The sequence below is a fragment of the Chiroxiphia lanceolata genome, chromosome 2 (genome assembly GCF_009829145.1).
Source record: "Chiroxiphia lanceolata isolate bChiLan1 chromosome 2, bChiLan1.pri, whole genome shotgun sequence".
Lineage (NCBI taxonomy): Eukaryota > Metazoa > Chordata > Aves > Passeriformes > Pipridae > Chiroxiphia > Chiroxiphia lanceolata.
Genome location: NC_045638.1, coordinates 63101649 through 63124353, shown reverse-complemented (window position 1 = coordinate 63124353; position 22705 = coordinate 63101649). Strand labels below are relative to the sequence as shown.

At 36.5% G+C, this 22705-nt stretch overlaps 1 protein-coding gene across 9 annotated transcripts in view; it reads right to left on the bottom strand.

Moving 5' to 3' along the window:
• The window catches only part of PCDH17 (protocadherin 17), a 92704-nt gene that overhangs the window by 21113 nt on the left and 48886 nt on the right, over nucleotides 1-22705 (bottom strand). For 6 of the 9 annotated variants that reach the window (XM_032678787.1, XM_032678791.1, XM_032678789.1 and 3 more), the window contains one exon: nucleotides 5789-5872. The exons of the other annotated variants lie outside the window; for them this stretch is intronic. In XM_032678787.1, coding sequence (XP_032534678.1) covers nucleotides 5789-5872 — 84 coding nt within the window. The remainder of the gene's footprint in view (nucleotides 1-5788; nucleotides 5873-22705) is intronic. 9 annotated transcript variants of the gene reach the window in all.

The window sequence follows — 22705 nt, the reverse complement described above, 5'->3', positions numbered from 1 at the left end:
AAACATCTATTATGTGTCCTCTTTCAATGTCTTCAGGTCTTCTGGGTGCTCACTAGGGTAAGTTTTAGCACATTTGTTGCTCAACTAAATTCTAATCTTTCACTTTTTAAAGGCTTTCAGAAAGCATATATGACTTTCCTCATTTTCAGTGAGACCACACAAGATTAAAATCAAAGATGAATGCATCATCTGCATGAACTTGGACATACAATAGTGACAGAAAAGCCAGTATTAACCTAGACAGAAATTTCATCCGTGAAAATTCAACCTTTCCCAAAATTTTGCAAGATAATTATTTGACAATTTATTTTTATTTTTTAATTATGTCTCTTTGATGTACCTATTGGTGTGGAATTCTAGAACAGATCTTGGCAAAAGAGACTAGTGGATTGGGAGTATGTGAGTCAGGCAAAATTACAGAACAAAGGCAAGTTATTGTATTTCACTGACATTTTGTAAGAGAACACTTTAATATACGTACATAAACATTAATGTTCATGAGGATATTGTTGAATCTATATTATATAGACAAAGGCATGTTTAAAATACATTGTCATATGCTTGTCGACAAATGTATGACAAGTAGTTAATTATCCTATTAACAATTATAAAAAAATTACAAAAATAATTATAAAAGTAGGAAAAAAACATGTTAAAATGGAAAGTATGAAAGTAAAGCTTGCAAGACTTGCATGGTAGAAGAAAAGATACGAGACTAGCTTTGCCCCTGTAAACCTCCTGTGCTGCAATCAAGTGCAGTGACAACAAGCTGGAGGTGTTCACTGCATGAAGAGGTGAAAAGAGGTGATTGTAAGAAGTGTGAATACCATTCCATATCCATAATGCATTCATCCCAGAGTGCAAGGACATATGTTAAAATGCTTTCCTCTTACCAAGCAGCTTTAGAGGTATTTGACTAAAAGCAAGTAAAGAATCACAAACAGAAAATAATTTAACAAGATACTGTAAGGTATCAGAAAGGACATACGTTATAATCTTGTTCTATGATAGAAGTACATCCTGTCCCATGAATACAACTGGTGATAATTGTGAGTAATTAATAATTATACCAAGAACCAACAGCTTATCTCTTATACAAAAAGCAAAAATCTGTAGCATTCTCAACACATGCTGTGCTGTTTGCATTGTCTTATGGAGACCTCCTAGAGGTATGTAGAATTGCTTAGTAAAGTGGACCTGGGAGCAGATCAGGAGAAGCTGAGGCACTATTAGTTGTTTCTAATTTGTTCCTCTAAATAGATTTTTCCCTTTTTATGGAAAAAAAAAAAAGACGACTGCCCCCTTGATAAATTCATGTATATTCTTTTGGTATTTTCAAATCAAATGTCTTGCCAGCCTTCCAAGGTCCTCAGAAGTCAGTTTTCTTGTACCTGATTTTTCGAGTGTCATTTCACTGACAATTACACTTTTTGACTTTCCGCTTATCACCAAAGGAAAATTAAAGTTTTTCAAAACTTTGAATATTTTTGCCCATTCACTGGCCTTCCATTAAGGCCAAGTTGGATGGGCCTCTAAGCAACCTGATATAGTGAAAGGTGTACCTTGCCATGTCAGGGGAGTGGGAAATACATGATCTTTAAGGTCCCTTTCAACTCAAGCTATGCTATGATTCCCTGATTCTATGATCTTTCTTTCCACTAATATTGCTATTCATGACAGTTTTGTCCTCCTTTAGCTACTCAAAGGAGCTGTTAGTCTCCCTGTGCTTAGTTCTGTTCACTAGACTAGTTTCTGTTGCATTGTCTAAAAAGATAACATGGTTACAATAACACACAGTGGCATGAGCAACGGAAGTAATCAGAGCTTCTTTTCTGAAATTTTTTGCGTTATTATTGACTAAAATGTCTTGGAAGGCACAGTCTACTTGAAGCTTTCTAAGTAACTGAGGCATTGTTAATGACTCTCTTCAGTCAAGAGTCTTCAGTGTCTAATAATCTGTGACATCAGTTTTTAACTCGTACTGAACACATATAGCCTATTAGAGCTGTCTATATCCATAAGATTTGTGGAAACTTACTTTTCAATCCTGTATCCTTGGATAAATTCTGGTTCAGAAGTTATGGGTAATCAGGGAAACAGGCAGACACTTCATGGAATTATTTTTAAAAAACCTGAAAATTTACCTGGAAAATCAAGTTCTTTCCATAACTGTTGTTGAAAGACTGATCTTCTTACGTCGTATTCTTTTTTTGTTTAATATCTGGGAGGCACTTAGGAGATCAATAATGCTACCATAAACTAGTTATTGGCTAAGTTTTTCAAATATCACTTTCTGACCAAAGCAATGTAAAATATGTTTAAACGACTACTTATTGAGAAGCAGCTTATCCTCATCAAAAAGTTTACGAATATGACCAGGTTGATTCTGACACTGAAATAGCTCAAGACACTTCCACTCAACGTACAGCACTGTTCTGTGTTGTTTACACAGACAGGTACATACATTTACACCTCACCAAGGAATGTAAGAGGGACACAACCCCAAACTCTGATACTTGCATGCCTCCAAGGAAGGTGTCTGTATGCGAGACAGGTGTCTAACTTCCCATTATGGTATATGGAGTCCTACTGAAGAGAGTCAACATCATGTGCATGCTTATGTATGTATTTATAGTTGATCTGAATGTCTTTGCTAATTAGGTGTATGAATATGGATCAAAATTGCATTCCAAATGCCTAAATATAGATGTAGGTTACCATCTTTTGGCAGAAATAGTTGAAAATACTGGTTCCCTACCCTAAATATAGTCTTCTATAATAAGACATTTCACAAAGAATTCTGTCAGTGATTATGAACAGAGCTGCAGAAATGGCATCTAATTGATTTCTTTTCGTTACTGTGTTAGGGAAAGTCCTATTTTGATTAATCACTCTTGCTACAAAAATATGCTATTTCTTTCACAGCAGTTTCCAAGAAAGCAGTTTTGAAATTTCTTGGAAGACACGCTCCAGCTTGTTGTGCCCAGCTGTGTTACATCACACAACAACACACACATGATTAATGAAAACCACATCATCCTACACCAGTCAAGAAGAAACTAATTTAACTTGCTTAAAAAATTCCTACCTCTTCCATTAGAAAAAGAGATCTCCTAATGCTACTTTAAAAATTGAGCAGACTAGTTTCTGTACTCCTGCACTTGAAGCAAAGGACAAGAAGGAAGTTTCAAGAGATTACAGGACAAAAATTAACCACAAGAGTCCAATGTATTTCTATCAGATCAAAACATAAATATTAGGGCAGGAGAAAAAGACAAAAACTGAGGAAATACTACTTCTGAGAACTGTTTATCTAAAGCACAATTGCAAGTTTAGGCTTTCTATCCTCCAGCATGAACTGTATTATAAACCTCCAGCCAACAATAAATATCATTTATTTGGATACAGTTTTAATTAAGTAGCATCCAAGATAAGTTCACACAAGGAAAGGAAGTTTTTTAATATAACTTTTCAGGTCAACAATCTTTAAACCTAGCAAGCCTAAGCATGTAATTTTCTACATCAGTAGGAAAAAAGGCCCCTTTTAAAATGGAACATCTATCAATAGGTTATTCTGAAGAATTCAAAGAACAAGCAAAAATTTAAAAGTACATATATAACATGTGTTGGTAAGCATGCAGTAGAGGGAATGTCTTGTAAATACCTGCTTTACCTAAAGAAAATCCTATTAAAACCAAAATAAAATCAAAAAACAATATGTGATCATAAAAATCTTACAGTCCACCCTATAAAACATTTTCTTTCCCCCACTAAGTCACATATCCCTTCATGCTTACCTTATTCCAGTGACATTGGTTAAGCTCACCTCTGTTAGGTAGGTTTTTGTTTGATTGCCTTGTTTTTAAAAAAACGATATTAAGCAAAACTGGGTGAAAAAATGTTATTTGTCCAGTGAACTTTGGACAGAGTGTATTTCAGTAGATTTTTAACTTGAAGAGTGTTTTACCAGTATTGGTTTTGTCACAAATAGATAGCAAAATTACACAGCTGTAATCGATTCCATAATCTAAAATAAAGAATTAATTCTTTTTTGTGGGAAAAAAAGAAATGTAGTGAATTCTAAAAGATGTGCAAAATTGACTCTAGCTAAGGCCTAACTGAAGCTGTTCCACGCATCCAGAGTTTTAGTCAAAAGGAGGTGAGTTCAAATGAACACAGTAGGACTTTTTATCCTATACACATCTAGAGGAACTCGTTTTAGAAAAATATATGTATGTCTATAGTGTCAAACAAGAGAAGTGCCTTCTGAAAATATATTTGCTTTACTGATATATAAACTGTTGTCCTAAGTCTTCATTCCCAAAGCCTAGCCATGATGATGATGATGATATAAACTGTTGCTAAATATGTTAAAAGAAATATATCATTTAATAGTTACTTTTATTTTTTTTTATTCTTTCATCTTTTGTTTCTCATCTTGATTTTCTCTTTGTCTGTTCATGTTTCTCTTCCTCAGTTCCTTCTGCAAAATATGTAATGCTCTATCAATGCTCTTTTGACAGGTGGTGTATGGTTTTCGGAAGCTGACACAATTTTACTTTTTCATTGAAAAAAATAATATCCAGAACTAAAAATAAGGCACAGAATTAATCTCCAAATCTGAACAAAACCTGAATGGTTATCACCTTTCATTATTTTAATTTGAGTATCCTAATGAGTTTTGCGTTTTTCCCTCATGAAGTACAGATTTAATAAACTCATAATTGTATACTGACTGCATTTACATGACACCAAGTGAGACATGGACTCAGGCACATGCACTCACACAAGCAAAAAGCAAGAACACTCTTTCAAGCTTTAAAGTTTTGGTCAGGTATACAATTTCTCCCAACATGAACAGGAAGGTTATAAATTAAAAACTTTTTCATTCTCAGCTGAAGTTTGTGCCTTGCAGTAAAGTAGGTAATAAAAAGACAAAGTATTTCATGCTTTAGCAAAAACGGCCTTTTCAATAAATTTACACGAGGTAGTAATGAGCTATATTGTGCAGTGTTTAATCTGCTCTAAAAAAAGTGGGAAGTCATTCTTCTACCCAGCTCTCAAGTATTAAGTCAGTACATCTCTTATGTTGACAGCTGAGCTTCAGGCTATAAAATAGAAGAACCTGTTCTATATCTACTACTTAAAACAAGAGCAGAAAACCTAAACCTCCATCAATCTGCTGCCTTCATTTTATGGCTTATCTGTGGCAAAAAAATGAATAATAAGAAAGATATTTTCTGATTCTACAGACAGATCCATCAACCCACTGGTACCCGTAAACCATGCTTTCCTGTAGAGATTGATGGTAATGGTGTAGCTGGAGTTTTAAACATACCATAGCAGTGAGCTACTGCTATTCACCTGCAATTACACTAAGGATGTGTAATAAGAATGTATTTAGAAAATGTGCATGCACACAGCACATACCCAAAGTAAAACAGGTTCACACAGTCTTTTTTATACATCTATACCTCTTCCAAATGGCATGCTTTCTTTTAAAAACTCTATCAGGACAAAAGCATAGAATAAATCAGTGATATAATTTTGAACAGTTTTTTCATAGGAAATTTATGTCCGAATCTCTTGAATACAAGATTAATACAAATATGCAGTTTCTTTGTCAAAGTACTTACGAGGTTTTCAAGAAATAGTGTTCTATCAAGTTCTGTTACGTGATTTTTTAAGCTGCGACTTTTCAAAAAACAAATTCTACACAGTTTTATAATCTCACATGTAAATTTTGGATCAAAATAGAAGACAGCTAACAGATGAAGTATTTGCTCACCTGAAAGAAGCAGATCAACAGACTGAAGTCTACTTGTGATGGTATGTAGGGTGAGGATAGCAAAGGAAAGCAAAGTCGGGAATGCTTGAAAAATAAAATATTTTTAGTTAACAAGAAGAAAATTAAAGCTTTGGAGAAAGGATTCATTTCACATCCGAATCCCTCTTCCAAAATGGCCTCTGATGTTGTCTTAATCCTGTGAATAGCCATGTCTCAAAAAGGATGGTAGTTGCATTAAAGCACACAATACTTTTAACTAAGGGCCACTGCAGAGTGTATTCAGGAATAACTCTCTCTCAGGTAAATAATCTACTCAGGGTAAAATGGACCGTACAGTGTAGCAGTGTGCGAATGATTTAATGTAGTGACTACATGTAGTTTCAACTCCCTTTTTCTGATAGCTCTATCCAGACAGCAATTTCATAATGCATTCAAACTTAGTGCCAGAAAATATCAACTCAGTGGAGGAAAAAAAGCAAGAGATATTCTCTAAAAATTATTGTTCAATTTGCTTTAAAGCATGACACAAGTGTGAGAAACACAGAAAAACATACAAGTATAGTTTGGTCGCATTTATTCCATAAAGATTGAGAAAAATGTATCTTATATGGATTATTTGGATATTTGCAACAGATGAAAATAACAGCTAATTACATAAGCTATCAACAACTTCCCAGGAAAAGAGCTTATAGGGTTTCTGACCTGATACCATATTCATTTAATCTAATTTATGAAACTGCTTGAGGAAATATTCAGCTGCTTTCTTGAAAGACCGACTTGGGGATTATTGGAGCTGTATAATTGTTCAACTGATCAGACTTAAAAAGAAGCATTTTGTTTTACATTAATCTTCCAGAAATGGGCAATGAATTTGAGAAATATATTGTTGTCTAAAAGTCTTGCCAAAAATGTCTAGCTGAAAGCAACCACAATTACTTTTTTTTAAAAAAAGTCTCTCATTTTCTTATTTTCAATCTTTATTCAACATCTGTTTCCCCCCTCCTCTGTAACATAATTATGCAGAAATCCAGCATAAGACAGGTTGAGCGGTTAATAACAGGCAGCTTAAACATTTTTCCCATTGATGTACTGCAGATGTTTCTTCCTTTTTTTTTTTTTTTCCTTTGGCTTCTCATTTAATTTGTATACACTTCTATCCTGATCTTAAAGTGTGGTCTCATAACATATGGAAGCACCTGAAAATAAATCTAGAAAAAGCACATGTTCATAAGGCTCTTATTGGATGTGTAGCACATTTAACAGGAGAGTACAGTTTGTCCAGATAACGTTGAAGGAATTTGACTGATAGGTAGTGTCTCCCAACTCTCACTCAAGAAAGGCTTTCAGACCTTTTAAAGATATTCTATATAAAGGTTGATAGTCTTTTGGTATATGTCTATCTTTTCTTTTTCCAGAAGAAAATTTGCTTTTTATTTGACATAAACTTATTTCAAAAGTAGCTGTGGCTCCATGATAAATATTCCTCATTTTAGAAACATTTTATTTCAGTAATAGCACTTGACATTTAGCCTAAAAAAGATGGAAAAATGTTGTACTGACATATGTTCAAAGGTCCACTAAAATATAAGAGTTTCTCCATGCAGAAACAGGTACAAGATGCTGTTGTCCCCTGAATTTCCAAAGGATACTCTTATTAAGATAAATAAAGGATTCTAATTCATCTGAGGAAAAAAAATCTTTAAAGAAGTTGGGATTAACTGTGGAAAAAATTACTAAAAGTCTAGCAAATCTTCAGTTCAGACAAACATACACACCAAGAAGATACAAATTACAAAAGACAATACTATGCAAAAATAGAATGATTTTCATTTTATGTGATACATGTAAACATACAAAGCACAGTAAGTGTAACTGAATGTACAGCCTATTGTAATTAGAGGATTCTGTCTTCAAGTTCACATAAATACCTTAAATGGAATTATTCGTTGAATGTTAAATGAGTTTATATGAGACTTCACGGAATCACAGAATATTCTCAGTTGGAAGGGACCCACAAGGATCACTGAGTCCAACTCTTAAGTGAATGGTCCATGCAGGGGATTGAACCTATGTTAGTGGGTTAGTGTTATTAGCTCAAAGTTTTAACCAGTTGAAACAGTCTCAGGGTCATGAATCCTAGTAAGCCCAATAAGAGTGAATGTTTTCTCCACAGGTTTAATAATGTTTAACTCTTGCTTGCAAACTGAGGACTGGATGACAGGTTTTTATTTTTTTTCATAGTGTCACTGATTTAGTTCTACATTCTTGGTATTTCAGAAAACTATATATTTTCCATATTTTCTGGCATTTTTGTGCATAAAATGTTGATTTTAACATTTTTTCAGCCTACCTGGTGCACGATTTTTTTTAACTTTATTTGCACTTACATATTTTTTTTGTACTATATGTAATATGGATGAGATAATACCCTTTATTAATGAGACACCTTACAATCTGATGGCTCCTGCTGGAAGAAAAGTATCTGCTTTCATTTATCTCACAAGAGGTGATAAATAGTTAAAAAGTAGCACAGAAGACACATGTAAATTCCTAGTTTATCTATGAAACATATATTCCTTAAGAGGGTCACAAAACTGCAACTTCTAAGCTACTGGGTTTAAAGCAAAAGAGAAATTCTGCCATTTCTTGATGTCATAGCTAGTAAAGTAAGTTTGACAAAGATGAATAAAAGAATATTTTTTAACTAAATATGAATTTTAAAGAAATCTGAAACATTAGTATCTTTTCTTTGGGCAAAATTACATGTAGGTTAGTTAGAGATTATGAGATTATTTGATTTTCCTTTGTTTCTCTGAAAGATGGCTAGTTTTCCTCCCAAGCAGAAGTTTAAAAATCATTTTCAAATAAAAAAAAAAAAACAACCAAACCAAACCCAGAAAAAATACCCAACCAAAATCAAACTCCAATTTCAAATCCCCTTTTGGCATAAGGTAAGAAAAAACTCTTGATATTTTTAAACAGCTATCAAATGCTAGAAGCTGCTTTAATAATGAAAGATTGCACAGATAGCTTTTGTAATGTCCCCAGTCAAGTTAGTCATAAATATGTGCATACAAAACAGAAAAATCCTTTTGTAATGGAAAATATTACTTTGCAAAAAAATATTATTTCCATAAGGGAGTTCTTCAGCATATACTTTGTCTATAGTTGCACTTCTAAATTATCAAAGTTGCAGAAAACTCTTGTTGTTACACATCATCCTCACCTGCTCCGAGCAAAAGAATGAAAGCAGAAGAGGCAGTTTGGAAGTAGGCAAGAAAACCTAAAGAATGTGAGAAGAAACTGAGACACCTTGCATCTGGTATATCCCTAAATTACCCTGGAAATCTGTTTAGAACTACCTGCCAGGTCATGTGTTAACACTTACAGTGCACCCATGCGTGCCTAGAAAACTGAGATTCTTGGAATTAATCCATCCAGACTGAAATTCAGTGAAGTTTATTAGATTATAGGGTTGGGGGAAAAGAAAAGAAAAAAAGCAAAACGTATAACAGCATCTTCAATACAAACACAAAAACATCTTTAACATAGGATTGATATATATGTGCTATGGTTTATAGTAGAGTTTTTCTATACACCATCATCATACCTGAATAGAGCCTACAAGAAAGACGGAGTCAGATTATTTACAAGAGCATGTAGTGACAGGCCCAGGGGGAATGGTTTTAAACTGAAAGAGAGTAGGTTTATATTAGATATTAGGAAGAAAATTTTACTGAGAGGGTGGTGAGGCACTGGAACAGGTTACCCAGGGAATTTGTGAATGTCCCATACCCGGAAGTGCTCAAGACCCGGTTGGAGGAGGCTCTGTGCAACCTGGTCAGTGAAAGGTGAAGGTGTCCCTGCCCATGGCAAGGGATGATTTTTAAGGCCCTTTCCAACCCAAGCCATTCTATGATTCTATGAAAAGTTTATTTTGCACAGGTTGTCTGTTCTTTTATTTTCATTGTCTTTCTATGCATTATATTCAAGATTTGTTCCTACTTGTCACCAACAACAGAGATTTTGTACTTGCTGTTAAGTAATGTTTCATGTTCAACAGTAAAGATACAATTGCTACATATACAAAAGCTCACTGCAAGGTTCTACCAAGACATGATATCTCTTAGAAGAAAGTAATGTCCTCCTATCTTTATGGAGGAAATTTTTCCTGATGTAAAAATATATTATTTACAAAGCTGACAAGCTCCAATTCGGGTTTCCTGATATTTCATTTATATTCTTTTCTATTTTCAATATATTTGCTATTCTACTATGATAATTGTCTTCCGCCACATGAGCCCTGATTTTTCTTACCTCCAGATTTCATCAGTTTAGATTTTTTTGACATTGTTGTCAAAGTTCTCAGGAAAAAAGTTTTGTCTGGTATCTGCTGCTTGAACTTGTGGTCTTGTAAATGTCAGTTCTGTGCAACTCTACATCAATGATCTTAATGTTATGAAACATATATTTATATACAGAACAAACTCTTCAGGTATGACGATTTAAAATAATAGTGCCCTTTACAAATCTTTTAATAAAGAATAGAAAAAGGAGTTAATTGATACCTTGTTTATAATGGAATTGCACAAGCTATATGTGCACCAGAAGTCCCAAACCTCAGTATAGTTATTCACAAAAAAAAGAGGTTCAGATTTAAGAAAATGCTGATCAAAAAATCTGAATTATGTCCTTTGCAGTTCAGGAAGGCAAGCAATGTTCACTGGAAGGTGGCTAGTACCAATCTTAACTCTAGTAGACAGTCAAATAAGTCACCTTTATTTTCTTTGCAAAACCAATATTTTAATAAATGCTAAGAGATTCACCAGCTATACCAAACTGACATTAACTACCCAATCATGTAGATCCTGAATAAGCCCAGGAAATTGTAAAGTAATAAAAAAACCAAAACAACCAAACCCTAAGCAAGTTTAATGTTCTTGAAAACTCAGTCTGGGTCATGGTACCAAGTTGGCAGTACACTGACAGTTGATCTAAAGAGAAAGATATGACATTAATTATTCTTACACTCCTCTGTTTCTCTATTGTTAAATACTGTCTACCATAAGATCTGCCTAGCTTGCTTGATCTAGGGAGAACGTCCTATACCTCTGTGTCAGAAATAAGCAGTAGTAGAACCTATCCTCCACAACTAAGAGCCACACTCATGGTGAATAAGATAATGATCAGTGTACCTTCAGGTCCTATCTAAATATCATGATTAGATCATATATCATATGTATATAGATGATATAATTCACATGATATGGACTAAAAAGCTAACAGCTTGCATGTAATCAACAGTTTACTTCTCTTTAACTCAGGAAAATTATGCTACCTTCAATAGGGAGATACTTGGAAAACATCAGCTAATGAAGGAATGTTTCCTAGTTCAGCAGAGCAAATGGTCCTAAAAGACTCACAAAGGTATTGTGATGCACTCACTATACCCTAGCCTCCTAGGCTGAAATTCTAAAGAATAAAATAATCTGTGTTCTGGGAGGGCTACATTGCTTAAACATGTAAATTAAGAAGTTGGCCTTTTTATGCTCTCTGCTTACTCTGTGGAAAAAAAAAAGAAAGACTCCTACAGAGGGAAATTCAGTTTAAATTCTTAACATAGAGATTCAAATACTTTTGGAGTAAGCACTCTCTCTTTTTTGACTGCCAAAAATCAGGAAGAAGAATCGCTAACCTCGTGAACTTCAACATGGTCAAGTGCAAAGTCCTGAACATGGGTTGGGCGATACCCAATATCAATACAGACTGGGAGATACATGGATTGAGAGCATCCCTGCTGAGAAGGACCTTGGATTTCTGGTAAATGAAAAGGTGGATATGATCCATCAATGTGTGCTCGCAACCCGGAAAGCCAACTACATCCTGGGCTATATCAAAGGCAGCATGGCCAGCAGGTCAAAGGAGGTAATTCTACCCCACTACCATACTCTCATGTGACTCCACCTGATGTGCTACATCCAGTTCTGGAAGACTTAGCACAAGAAAGACTTGGACCTGCTAGAGACAGTTTAGAGCCCAGCCACAAAAAACATCAGAGGGCTGGAGCACCTCTCCTGTGAGGACAGGCTGAGAGAGTTAGAGAATCACAGAATCACAGAATATGCTGAGTTGGAAGGAACCCACAAGGATCATTGAGTCCAGCTCTTACCCCTGCACAGGACCATCCCCAAGATTCACACCATATGCCTGAGAGCATTGTCCAAATGCTTCTTGAAGTCTGTCAGGATTGGTGCTGTGACCACTTCCCTGGGGAGCCTGTTCCAGTGCCCAGCCACCCTCTGGATGAAGAAACTTTTTCTAATAACCAACCTAAACCTCCCCTGACACAATTTCAAGCCATTACCTCAGGTCCTGTCACTGGTCACTAGAGAGAAGATATCAGTATCCGCTCCCTCTTTTCCTCTCACAAGGAAGTTGTAGACTGTGATGGGGTCTCACCTCACTCTCCTCTTCTCCACGCTGAACACACCAAGTGATCTCAGCTGCTCCTCATATGACTTCCCCTCAAGTCCCTTCACCATCTTCATTGTCCTCCTTTGGATACTCTCTAGCAGCTTAATATCTTTCCTATGTTTTGGTACCCAAAACTACACACAATATTCAAGGTGAGGCCGCACCAGCGCAGAGCAGAGAGGGACAATCCTCTCCCTCGACTGGCTGGCAATGCTTTGCCTGATGCCCCCCAGGACACAGTTGGCCCTCCTGGCTGCCAGGGCACTGCTGACTCATATTCAACTTGCCATTGACCAGGATCCCCAGGTCCCTTTTCCATGGCATTGCTTTCCAGCATCTCATTACCCAGTCTGTATGTACATCCAGGATTGTCCCATTCCAGGTGCAGAATCCATCACTTTGCATTCTTGAACTTCACATGGCTGGTGATTGCCCATTCCTCTAATTTGTTGAGGTTTCTCTGCCTTCAAGGGAGTCAACAGCTCCTCTGAGTCTGGTGTCATCTGCAAAGTTGCTTAGTATCCCTTCCAGTCCTTTGTCCAAGTCTTTTATGAAGATGTTGAAGAGCACAGGACCTAAGATAGAGCCCTACAGAACCCCACTAGTCACAGGTCACCAGTCTGATGTTTCCCCATTCACTGTTATTCTCTGTGCTCAACATGTGAGCCAATTGCTCACCTACTTCATGATGTGCTTCTCCAGCTGCAGGCTGGACATTTTGTCCAGAAGGATCCTGGGAGAGACAGTATTGAAAGTTTTAATGAAATCCAAAAGGATTACATCAACTGGCTTCCCTTGATCAGCTAGGTGGATTACTTTGTCATAAAAGGAAATCAGGTTTGATAATCAGGACTTCCCTCTTATGAAGCCGTGCTGGCTGTGACCAATGACAGAGTTGTGTTTCAGGTGTTTTTCAATACTTCCCAGAATAATCTTCTCCATAACTTTACCAGGCACATTCGCCAGCTTCAAGTGAGCTGGGACCTCTCTGGATTCCCAAGACCACTCAACAATCATCAAAAGAGTTGTTGCAATGACATCAGCCAGCTCTTTAAGGATTCTAGGATGAATCCCATCAGGTCCCATAGATTTGTAGGGATCTACCTGGAGCAAGAGATCCCACACAATTTCAGGGTTGACTGGAAGCTGATCATTCTTGCAGTTATGGTCCACCAGTTCAGGGCACTAAGACTCCCTTGGTCCATCCGTGTGGAAGACAGAGGTAAAGAAAGTGTTAACCATCTCTGTCTTGTCTCTGTCCCTGTTTGTGAGGTGACCATCCTCATCCTGTAATGGACCAATGATATTTCTATACTGTCTCTTACCATTAATATATTGAAAAAACATTTTAATTGTCCCCCACATTTCTGGCCAGCTTCAATTCCAGCTGAACCTTGGCTGCGCAAATTTTCTCCCTACAGTGGCAAGCAGTATCTCTGTATTCTTCCCATGTCACTTGACCTTGCTTCCATGGGGCATACACCTTCCTTTTTTGCCTTATTTCCAAGAGAAGATCCCTGCTTAGCCAAGCTAGCCTTCTGTCTTCCTACTTGACTTCTGACATTTGGGAATTGCCTGTTCCTGTGCCCTTAGGAGAAGATGTTTGAAAAGTGACCCTCACTCATGGATCCTAGTGCATGCAAAAACATTTTCCCAGCAGACCTTATTCACTAAATCTCTGAGCAGCCGTAAGTCTTCTCTCCTCATGTCCACATATGAGGTTTTGCTGGCACTTTTCGTCCTTTCAGTTCCTGATTTTAAACTCAATCACTTCATGGTTGTTGTGGCTGAAATGGCCACCAATCTCCACTTTGCTCATGAGATCCACTCTGTTGACAAGCAGCAGATCAAGGCGAGTGTCTTTCCAAGTTGTGTCCCTTAGGACCTGTTCCATAAAGTTGTCATTCAGGATTTTTAGGAATCTTCTGGTCAGGTTGAACCAGCTGTATGATGCTCCCAGTTAATTTCTGGCAAGTTGAAGTCCCCCATAAGGACAAGGGCAGTTGACTTGGAAGTGTCCCCTAGTTCGTCAAAGAATAACTTGTTGGCATCATTGTCCTGGCTGGGAGGTCTACAAGACTCCTACAATGATATCCACATTATTTGTTTGCCCTTTGATTCTTATCCAGAGGCTGGGATTGTTCAGCCTGAAGAAGAGAATGTTCCAAGGAGAACATATAGAAGCATATCAGTATATTTACAGGTGTTTATAAGGTTTAGGAAGACTTTTTATTAGGGCCTTTAGTGGCAGAACAAGGGGCAATGGTTTTAAACTGAAAGAAGGTATGTTTAGATTAGACACAAAGAAGAATTTTTTTATGATGAGGATGTTGAATTCTGCTTTTGTTAGAGAAGTTGGACCAGATGATCTATAAATGTCCCTTCCTATGCAAAACATTCTATGACTCAATGGCTACATAATTCATGTGTTCTAACTTTTGCGTTCTTTATTAGTATGAAGCTGTCACAAACAGCTATCTATAAGCAATATTTTTTGTTTCTGCTAGTTGAATACAAGAGTGTCTCAACTAAGGAAAAAGTGATATGGCCTTGTTCCAGTCTTCACTTCCGTACATAATATTCCATAGTTCAACCAGAACTAGAGATTTTAACTAGAATGGGAGCCCTTTGGGACATAGGCTGCCAAAAATGCACTAATTTAAAGCTGATGCACTCAGCTGTTTTCTCCTTCTAGAGAGAAAATGAGATATCTTAAGCCAAGAGCTTAATACACCACTGGGAGGTACTCAGATACTGCTGTGATGAGTATCAACAGAATGAACAAAAATATCTAATACATAATAAAAGCAATGTAGGAAAGGGCTGACTTCCAGAGGACTAACTGCTCTTTTCAAGATAGCTTGGCCGTATGTATGCAAGGTGTGCATATATACAATCCTTTTTTTCCTACTACACAGTGATTATAGCAATCCCTTTTGCTCTATGTCCATTTGACAAGGATGATTTTTTTCAGAAATAGATACATGCCTTTCACTTCCAAATTGAAAATATGGCTGAAAGGCCTGGATGATTTTAAGTTACTACCTTTTGCCAGAACAAACAAGAATATTAATCATGAGCATGAAATAACTAACATGAACAAAACCAGCAAAAAACCATTCTGCTGGATGGTAGCACATTAGAATGAACACAGCATAAAGATTATTATATAAAAGATAAGTGAGGTGGATCACAGAGTGCAGTTACTATTACTCTTTTTTCCTCTTCAACTCTTTTTTTGAAGAGCAAATTTAAGAAGTAATGTGAAAAAAAAAAAACCTGAAACATTAAAAGATGGTTAGGGCAGGAAGGATTTGAGGCCATTAACCTTGACAGAGCTTTCTTTGCCCTAAGCAATCTTTGTGCTTTCATAACATGAGCCACCGATGTTCATTTAGAGACTGAGATGAAAATACAACTGCATTTCACTCATGGACTAGTACTCATGTTTTGCTAAATGTACCCACTTAGTCACTGACATAGACTCGCTTTCCTGGTGAACCTTAAGAGAAAGTGCAATTATTTAAATGTAAAAACTCTATATAATTTTTTTTTTTTTGCTCATGTATTCCAGCAATTTAGGCTGTGTCCAGGAAGATCATATAATCATCTTCAAAAGTATTGCCCTAATCTATAGAGAACTGCCAAGAAGTTGCAAGCTTAGGCTTCTATAAAAAGAAAATGCGTTGCTGTAAACAAGGACAATACAGTATAACAATACTTACTAAAATAAAAAATAAGATTAGAAGCAATATTCCTGATCAGAGGAGAATGTGGTTTAACCCCAGATGGCAAGTAAGCATCATCCAGCTCCACTCAGTCACTCCCCACCACCAGAGGGATGAAGGAGAGAATTAGGAAAAAAACAAGTGATGCATAACACAATTGCTCACCACTCAATGATCACTGCCCAGCCAGTTCCCAGGTAGTGACCCCTGGTCAGCTTTCCCCACAGTTTATGCTGAGTATGATGCTACATGGTATGGAATATCCCTTTGGCAAGTCTGGGTCACCTGTCCTGGCTGTGTCTCCTCCCAGCTTCTTGCACCCCTCCACCATTCTTGCTGACAGGGCAAGAGAAGACGAAAAGTCCTTGATTTAGTGTAAGTACTACTTAGCAACAACTAAAAACATCAGTGTGTTATCGACATTATTCTCATACTAAATTCAAAAGACAGCACTGCACCAGCTACTAGGAAGATGATGAACTCTGTACAAGATGAAACCAGGACAGGGAGCCAAACTAATGGAATTAGGTTAGCTGAAAAAAAAGAATAAGAAAGGGAAAACTGTGTAAGGAAAAGTGGTGAAAAGATTAAAAAGACATACCTTATGCAAAATAAGAAAAAAAGGTGATCAAAACATAAAATGCTAATTATAAGATCAGAGATAAAGAAACATACTGTAATTAAAAGGTAATAAGAGGAAATATCAAGTAGCAAGGTAAAAACCAGTATTTGACTATTAGGGATGATTTAAAATACTAAATAAGAAAGATTGAAAAGGTGATATTTCAAGAAAAAATTATGCAATAACAATACACATGAAACAGAGGGAAAGATAAAATGTAATGATTGAATCAAAGAAGTGTGGTAGAAGTCACATGAGTGTTATTAATAATTATAATAATGATGATGAAGACGATTGTACAGATTTAAAAAAAGAAGTTGGGAACTAAGAACTGTTATGATCAAAATTAAGTAAAAATCACAAAAAGAATTTGATCCACTTGAAAATACCACTAATATCTTGCAATCTGACTAAATACATACTTCCTAATGCATATTTTAGTGCCCATCGACAGCAGATAAAGTATTACACAGAAACACATGCACAATAACAACACAAGCCTAAACCATTCAGCTGTATCACAAATAATAATTATCTGGGACACTAAAAGATCATGGCAAGAGCTAATCTAATAAGTCTTCCATTATCCTTTAATACTTTAAAACTGTGCCGTGAGCTAAACAGTTGTCAAAATTGAGTTCTGTTTACACCGAGCTGAGTATCAGCGAAACAGAAATCACTGCTGAGCTCTAATTACAAAAACAAATTGTTCTCTCTGTAATCGAGCTGAAAAGGTTAGTTTGTTTCTCCTCCTGCCCCCCCCAACAGACTTCATGCTTATTGGAGGCAAAAAGGCAGATGAAAGCTCATATGTCATTTGTTGAGCAGATAGGAATTGTATGAGAGGGGCACAATACAAAGACCCCGCCAGATAACACTGATTACCTACTGCCTTGCAGGGATGAGGTCACAGAGAGCCCAGTGACTACTATATACCAGATATTGTATTTCATTTTAACTCAGCTAATGGCATACTCCCTTCTTTCCAAAGTGCAGCAGCTAAAGTGTGGTCTACCAGATAAGTGCAGTCCATGACTATCCTCCTTCTGAAGAGAGGTACAGATGGCAGAGGTTATCCAGAGAGGCACAGGGAATCTGTTTGCTGCTCAAGATCACATGAACTTCCATCCTTCATAGTGTATATGTAAGAACTGCAGTTCACCTTGTTCATCTTGTGCAAATATGAGTTAGAGTAAGTATTTGTGGAAACTTGACTGCATATGAATTCAGGGACTATACTATGAGCAAGCCTGCATCAGAAGACTGAGTTCAGATTTCATATTGTGAAGTACTGCCCATATAAATGTCCAGCATCAATGGAAATAGAAGAGCTCACTATTTACCATGTCCTCTAAGCTTTTATTAATTCCTACTAGGGAAAGACAGGGTTCTATTTGTCTTGCTGCAGTAAAGTCTTACATTGATAGTCACTTTGATGTCCAGCTCCCCACTTTCCAGCCCTCTTGACAATAATTTCCTCTATGACAATCACAGATTATCTAGTGTCTGACACCAAGAGAGATGTTCATGTCTGAATATAAAATGCTGTTTGCATACTAAAAGCCATGGTTGCCTGTATCATCACTTCTTTACAGATAAGTAATTTATTTCTTGAAAGAAACTCTATTACAATGCAACTAAATATAACACTGCTCCTCAGCAGGTATCGCTGTGGTGAAAATAGCCCTTCACAGTTAGATGGTAAAAATTTGTTTTACACAGGACAGTCTCTGCTTATTCACTCTCAGAGAAAATATATTTTGCATCATCACTTACGTTGTTTTCCTTATCTGGCACAATAGCTACAATCTATATTTCTCAGCTCTGTGCCTCAGGGACTGAAACTAGCAAAGTAGAAGGAAAGCACATATGCTAATAAAAATGCAGTACCAACCCATCTCATGAACAGAAACAGAGTCATCTTTGATTTCCAACATGCTCAGAGCCCTTTCCAAGACAGCTGCTAAATTATTACTTTAAAACACTGAAAGCCAGCACAAGAAAAGCTCTTATTTTATGAATAACTGCTACCTAATACACACAGTCTAGTTCAGGTAAGACTACTGATTCATTATAGCTAGTACAGAGTTTTGCATCTAGAACTCAAAGAAAAGGTTACAGAGAAACTTTATTACAATGGCAAAGCATACTGTTCCTTTGAATGATGAATTACTAAAAAGAAAACAAAAACTGAAAAAAGGCAATAAAACCTACTTAATTCCAACATTCTGCAAAACTCACCAGATCTAAAAATCTAAGGCTCATTTAAAGCAAATGGAGTGGGTCATTAACAGCTTATTGAAGATGTCAATCAAATGGAGATGTGGGAAGAATTTAAACACTTGTAAGTACTGGCAGTCCTCATGCTGATTTTTTTCTTTTTGTTCTATTAAGGGGAAAATTTCAGTCTTCCATCCCTATTGGAACTAGAAATTCCTCCCAATGTAGATTTCTATTTATAAATCTTTCATAAAATATCTCCTCTAATACTAGAGATTTTAAGGAACTTCATGCCTCTGGAGTGGAATGTCTAACTTCTTTATCTAGGTTACTTAAATAAAAAAATTTTGAAGTTTGCTACAGAAATCTGTACTATTTTCTAAGCCCAGAATGACTAAAGTATACATGTGCTTGGGTATTTACTCACAAAACAGAACTTGTAATCTGATTAGGTCTGTAATACAAACATAAAACAGTATATAATGAATAAGAGCAGAATTTTAAGCTCTTATCTGTAAATAAGTTTTATAATTAGGATATGGTCTTTTAAAACAAATTAATATGAATGCATTCAGCTTAAAGGTTTTATATCTCATCCTTTACCCGATGATAGTTTACATCTTGCTGTAATTCTGGTTTGATAACTTGAAAATCTAACCTACTGCTTAAACTTGAAGGTCTACATTTTTTTTCACACTCAGAATAAGTATTCATTCATGCTCATTCATTCATTCATTTAAAGTTGCTTACATGAAAAAGACAAAGGCAAAATTGCAGGTATTGAAAATAGTTGTAGGCTATCTTTCAACATCTTGTCTATATGTAGCAGAAATTCTTATTCTAACTATGGAATTATTTAAAAACATATATGAAAACCTTTTACCTTTTTTTTCCTGCTGCAGCATCTGTGAAAACACGTATAAAAAACTCTGTGTCAAGATGTGCCTAGTTTCAGAAAACTGTATAAACTGCAACAGACTGAAGTGACTGCCCACTTCTTCATTTGTTCAAAAATAATATTTTTATTCAAATGTGTAAAAAAAATGGCATTTTCCATCTTTTTGTTTTGCTTTAAGCATCTTTGTAGTGTGGATTTGTTAACCTTTTTGGGCTAGCAAATATCACTAGAGAAGACCTAGTTCTGACAGAAGCAAGGTTCTCCTTTCTTTAGGCTGTGATTCCACAATATGTAAAACTAAGCCAGATCATTCCTGCCTGGTATCCACTCTGTGTTTCTATCCTGTTTCAATGTTATGGTGAGTAGGTTCAAGTGCCTAAAAGAAGATAAAAAACAACCCACATAATTTTCTGTGAGTTCACCTTCCTGAACTGGCTTGCCGAAGGATCACAAGTCCTCTCTGTTTTAAAATTCCCATCTGGAGAAACAGAAGTGTACCATATTAATAGAACTGGGACTATTTAACTGATTTAAACCAGTTAAAATTGTGAAAGTAACTTTCTAATGTGGGAGAGACTGTGATAGACCCCATGCTTGCTCATCTGGAGCTAATACTTATGGACAGTCACTCATATTTTTCTCTCTTCTTTTAATACTAAAAGTTTCCTTCCTTGAACACATTAATGCCTTCCTACGAATTGTCCTTCCAGGCAACAGCTGCTTCCATCACCAAAGAAAACTGGTCACAGAAGATATTTCTAGGTTGTGAACTTACAGTGGGGACAAGAGCCTGCCCATGCAACCTGGGACCATAAGTTACATGCTTGCCACAAGCATTACAAAGACTGTGTAAGTGGAGCTGCAATGAGCCACAAACTGATGGAGCCTTCTGAAGTAATGTTGTCAAAAAAGTGTCACAAAATCCAAAAGGTAAAGAATAGCTGATTCAATGTCGGCCAGCAGAAGGAGGATATGATGATAGATGAAAAAAGAACGTTCTGAATATCTACATGTTAGGAATGTCTTCTGTTACATTTAATTATATACTGTATGTTTACTTAAGTAGTACAAAGATCTCATTACACATACAGAGAAAGGAACTGGAATTCCTTGGTTTTATCTCAACAAGTATTGTCCTTTTTTTTATCATCAGATTGGATGGCAACCATCAATGTGATAATCTCGCCTTGCTCATACTGTTGTACTTAGCATCACATAGAAATCAATCAGGGATACAAGTATAATGGGCATAGAACAAGAAAATTAATTGTTTGAGAGGACAAGCTACCTCAACCTGTCATATAAAAAATTCATATTTTCCATTTGTTCTCAATTTATTTTCAAGGCCAGTTCAAGAACCTGGTCATAATATTTAAGGTTCTGATGAGCAGGATGTATTCGAGAATGATTCTCTGTTCACTGCACAATGAGACAGCTGTGTTCCTCTAGGCCACTCTTATGAGTGTGAAGTTTCCAAGATTAGAAATAAAATGTTCTCAGTTGATGGCTGCCATTTGATGGAAAAGACATGCCACAAGAAATAAACAAGGGCTCCAGTCAGATTCTCCTACACTGAGCAAGTAATCAAAGAATAATGACGAAAGAAAATAAAATTAGAAGTTTAAATGAAGTAAATAAAAGCTGCCACATCTGTAAGCTGAGGCTTGGAAAGTCAAGCCTCCCATTAACACCTCCATTGTTACATCAAACTTGTATGGTGTGGATCTACTGGAATCCACATTGCCTCCTTCTCCCGAACCTACATATCTAACTCCCAGTCTTCTAATGGACATCAGGGTGCAATGAGATAAAAATGAATCCAACAGAGTTGTGGGGTCCCCTGCAGAATATTGTCCCACTAAACAGTTCAGCACAAGCAATTCTTACAGTTTGGTCACATCGATATCTAATTGATTGAGGTTTTTGATTCCCACAGGTTGTGATGAGAGAGCTGGAAATGTGATTAATATGCAGTTAAGATCTGAATCCTATGGACTTCAACATACCGTACTTAATAAAATGTATGCCCTGTATCTTTCTTTGTCTCTTCATAAGAAATATGACTTCAGGATTTTTTACATCCTCACACTTTTTACAAGGAAACAGAATTCTTTTCGTTTCTCTTCATGTAACACTACTGTCAATTTTTATTTATTATTTGCCCAAACTCACCCTCCTTGTACACTATCCCTACAAAGTAGCTGGAAGAGCTACTTTGGAATCAAACCCGTTTTTGCTGAATAGAACACATGGCAAGATATGCTTGAAGAGTTACACAGCTGGCAGTCACTGCTGAGAATAAAGCATATAATGCTGGTTCTCAGCATGCATCAGGGTGAAATTCAAGCTCAGTTGAACAGTTGCAGGTATCCTTGTCTACCTTTGAGCTGTTCAACCTGACAGAGCAGTGTACCACAGCTTTACGTTCAGACCTGTTTTGTTCTTTACAGTAAGGAAATCCTGAATACAGCATTGATGGCATCACTCGTTTGAATCAGCAAGCAAGCTATTAACGAGACACGGCTAGGTCAAATATTCCACAAGTTCAGGAATGTAACCTCTTTTTAAAACTGAAATGGAAAGAACTTATCTTTTCCTAAGGTTCCAGATGAGGGAATTTTAAATAAATACATATTGTAATTGAATGAGATTCTGAGAAAAAAAATGTTAAACCTCTTAGATAAACTGAAAGACTCCTATTCTTGTCTGAGAACATGTGAGTGACACTCTGTGGAGCTCAAAAGGTTTATTCTTTTTCTATGAATTCTTTGGTTGGATCTGGGTTAATAACTGTACAAGTGCCACAGCAGAAAAGTGTCTACTTCATATAACTGCTCTACCTATAATGTCCATGCAGCTGGAATGATGCAGAGCACACCTTTGGCCTGGGCCCATCTGTTTCAGACATGGTTCAGAAGTCAGCATAGTCAGAATTCATGATTGTGTGATCCTTCTGCTTAGCATAATGCTCTTCT